The following is a 3,661-nucleotide window of genomic DNA, read 5'->3' on the forward strand; positions in this document are numbered from 1 at the left end:
CAAGGTCACTGTAAAGGAAAGAGCTTTATTAAAGGGCTTCTTCGATCACCTGAAACTGAGTTGGAGGTGAGGACACCAAGAAATTATTGTGGGATAGAAGAGATGAAGGCTACTCAAAAGATTAGCTTGGGATAGCTTAGTCAGAGTAGCACTCAAAGATTTATGGAGTGTGCAAATGCAGAGAAAGCTGGGCTTTGTTGTGCATTTCTAGGTAATGATACACATTAAGAAGGTTTTTTGTTTGTATCTGTTGTGAGACGGTCGGCGATGAAAGAGATGGGGCAGATTGCTTGGATGCAATAATCCGATTTTATTGATACAGAGCTGAGCATTTATACCTTTTTTGCAGTTATATAAGCAGCAAACACTATAACAACCATATCTATGTTTCTTAATAACATTGCAAAACCAGAAGCTAGCGCTAACTATCACAGGTCCATACCCAGCATGCCTTTTATGCTGTTTCATTATAGGCCTTAGTGCCTGCCATGGTTTGCGGCCTAGCAGCGTTAGCGCGTCTGCTTCTGACATGAGTTTAGCAGTGCTCTCACTTCTGCTATTCTAGCTGTATCTCCACATGTATCAGTCTCATAATCTTGTCTGGATGAGTGACAATCAGCTAGTGCAAGAGAGCCTTTTTTTGTGTTGGGGAACACCTCAGACGGGCATGCCCTCCTACCTGGGTATCTAGTTCTGGTTGACTTGTGTGATTACCATACAGGAGGAATTACACTGTTCAGATAATGCAAAAAGCATTTTCCTACACAGCTGTAGCTTTCTTTAAGCATGGAAATAAGAAGTCACCCATTAAGGAGTACTATTTAAAATGTGATTTATTTGCAGTATTTGGAGTACTTATGTACAAGCTATTTGTTCTGCAAGAAAATCTACTTTCCATACATTTCCTCTGCTTTTAAAATGCTGAACATTTAACTTTTTCTCATCTCTGTCTTGCTGAGCAGCCATGCTATGCTGCTTTGGCTGGAGCTATTGCTCATTTAAACCTGCATTAAGGGACAGAGAATGAGACATGTGGCATCAATATTCTCTAACTATTCCACTTGCACATAAAAGAAAATCATGAATCCTGGGTTCTCAATATCACCATGTAACTACTGTCATTCATAGCAACAACCAGAAGCAGAGGAGCTTGGAAAGCTGTCTGAGGATTAGTTTGAAAGACTTTACCCTTGGGATGAAATGGTCTCTTTGTAGCATACAGTTACCGCATGGGTCCTATTATATTAAGAGAGAAAAAGATGGGCTACTTTCTCACTGAAAATACATGTCAAGTGGGATTGAAAGATCTAGAGGGATATTGTGATGAGAAAAAAAAGGAATAAAAAAGATAGAGATAAAAAGGATTACTTCAAAGCATCAAAATGATACCATTTTGCATATGTATATTAAAAAGAGTTCCAGCTGGTATCCTTAGATTAATGTTATTACCTACCATATATATAATGAAAACAGATGCACTTTCTATCTTCCTAAAAGATGATGCTTACATTAAAGCAGTATTGATTTTCAAACTATAAATACGAAATCAATACTACAGCAGGTATGAGACTCATGGACTTTCAAATGCCTCTCTGACTGTCCTAACAGAAATGTGACCCCTGAGTCATGTTAGTGTCATGATGCAAAATTGTTTCAGGCTGGAAATACTGTTCAGCTTTGCTTTCCTCCCTTCTGCTCCAATGTTCAAGTGCTGATTCCCTCCTTCAGCCAGGAGGTATTATACAATGCAGACCAGTCTTAGAGGGCATTTAGCTGATTTGAGTGAAATTTATTGGATAAACACAGAAACAGCTTCCTGAACGGCAAAACTCTTCTCTCTCCATGCTCAGCCATTGAGTTAAGCTGGAATCACCTTTGGTTCCATTTGCTGACTCAGCTGAGATATACTCCAGGAAAAATAAAACTGCTTTCACCAAAAAAAGGGAGATTAAAACTCAAATGGGCAGTGGAGATTCAAAAAGGTGTCATCACTTAGGGCCTGTCTTGAAAGATACCATGTTTGGATTTGAATGCAGTTAGATGGGACATAGCTGACCCAGGTCTTCCACAGCTTTGGTGGGGCCTCTAGCTACAGATAGTGGGTGAGTTAGGGGTTGGAAGGCTCTGATGTCTTCAGCTGCGTTGCAACAAGCACTTCCTCTCCATTTCAAAGGTGCTGGTTTCTACCTTCTAGGTTGTGAGAGCAGAAAGTTAGGAGACACCTCGCAGCAGTATTGAATAAGGCACTCTCAGGGAAGGACGCACAAAAAAATGTAGCCTTCACACATCAGCCTTCCACAGTGAGTAGCTGAGTATGTCTATTAAGAGAAATCTCCCACTATACCCTGAAAGATCTCCCTTTCAGGATATAAGATGAAAAGTGAAGAGTTTCAGACTCCGTGGAAACCTTGGACAACTGGGACGGACTGAGGGGAGAGTGACTGTGACAGAAGGCAAAGGGGATTACTCTGTTCATCACTGACATCCCATTCCTGGTCCCAGACCTCACAGGTGCAGCAGATTATTGCTCTGCATGGTGAAGATCTCCTCCTTCTGCTAACCTTTGGCACAAAACATATATAGGCTTCCCCCAGATTCCCAGAAATAAGGTAATTTTTATACATTAGTGAGAAAAAAATGGATTAGTGGCTGAAGGCCAGAAGAGTTGAGGGTCACCTGCAGATGTCTGTTTCATTGATAATCTCTAATAATTAATAAATTGCTGCACTACCCTGCAAGATAAAAGATTGAGGCTAGACAAATACTGGCACTTGCACATGGTAGCTTCTAGTCACTAGCAAGTTACAGCAAATCTTCATTTTATCTTCTGGAGGGCGTTGCAAAGGATCCCAATCTCACCTGCAAAGGAAATAATCAGAGCAGTTAATTCCATAGCTAGCCCATTTCTAACACTCCTGTATATTTTTTACCCTTTATCTCCATTCTCTTAAAGAATAGGGTGGGCAGAGAAGTGCTGAATTGGACATATTTATTAGGGTATTACTGGAGTCAGGTCTGCAGAGTCAGCCTTTTGGCTTCATCAGCCATACAAGGTTGGCTCACAGGATCAGAGGAGCTGGCTCTCTGCAGGCTAGCCAATGTGAGGGGGAAAATGTGATTAAACCCACGTTTCTCCTTCTCTTCCTTACCAAAACCAGCTAGACCCACACATCAGGATCCACCTCAAGGCCATCTGACCTTCCCTAGCATCTCCCTCAAAACTGGGTCTTTCAGATTTAAGAAGCTACAGTCAAGTGAAAATGCTTGTTGAAGCTTGGTTAGAATTGGGAAGTTATTTTTTCATGAGAAAGGAGATGTGTGCTGCCTTATCTTGGATAGGCTCAGAGCATTAAATGCAACCAGATGGAATCTGCCTTGTGGTTCCTATTTCTGACCCAAGTTTTGAGGAATTCAAGGTAAAAAATCTGTAATTTCTTACTATTGATGGTGTCAGCTAAGTTCTTCAGCTGCTTTGCATTGTCCAAGACTTCAATCCTTTGGGTGTAGGGATTATATCGAACAGAGAAAGGACGAGGGATTGTTTGAGCAAATTTCCTGATGAAAAAAGCCATAAACAAATGTACAGTTGAATTTTTTTTTCCACTAACTCTTTTCTCGGTGTGTGCATTTGTTGATTGTGGGGATAAGAAAATCTATGGGA

General features: G+C 40.9%; 1 protein-coding gene across 1 annotated transcript in view; it reads right to left on the reverse strand.

Annotated features, from left to right (window-relative positions):
• Positions 1-290: 290 nt before the first annotated feature.
• The window catches only part of PAH (phenylalanine hydroxylase), a 36,253-nt gene continuing 32,882 nt past the window's right edge, over positions 291-3,661 (reverse strand). The window contains exons 12-13 of the mRNA XM_008636368.2: positions 3,440-3,555; positions 291-2,859 (exon numbers count right to left, since the gene is read on the reverse strand). Of these exons, the coding sequence (XP_008634590.1) occupies positions 2,816-2,859; positions 3,440-3,555 (160 nt within the window). The 3' untranslated portion in view covers positions 291-2,815. The remainder of the gene's footprint in view (positions 2,860-3,439; positions 3,556-3,661) is intronic.

The sequence above is a fragment of the Corvus brachyrhynchos genome, unplaced genomic scaffold (assembly GCF_000691975.1).
Source record: "Corvus brachyrhynchos isolate BGI_N302 unplaced genomic scaffold, ASM69197v1 scaffold56, whole genome shotgun sequence".
Taxonomy (NCBI): Eukaryota; Metazoa; Chordata; class Aves; order Passeriformes; family Corvidae; genus Corvus; species Corvus brachyrhynchos.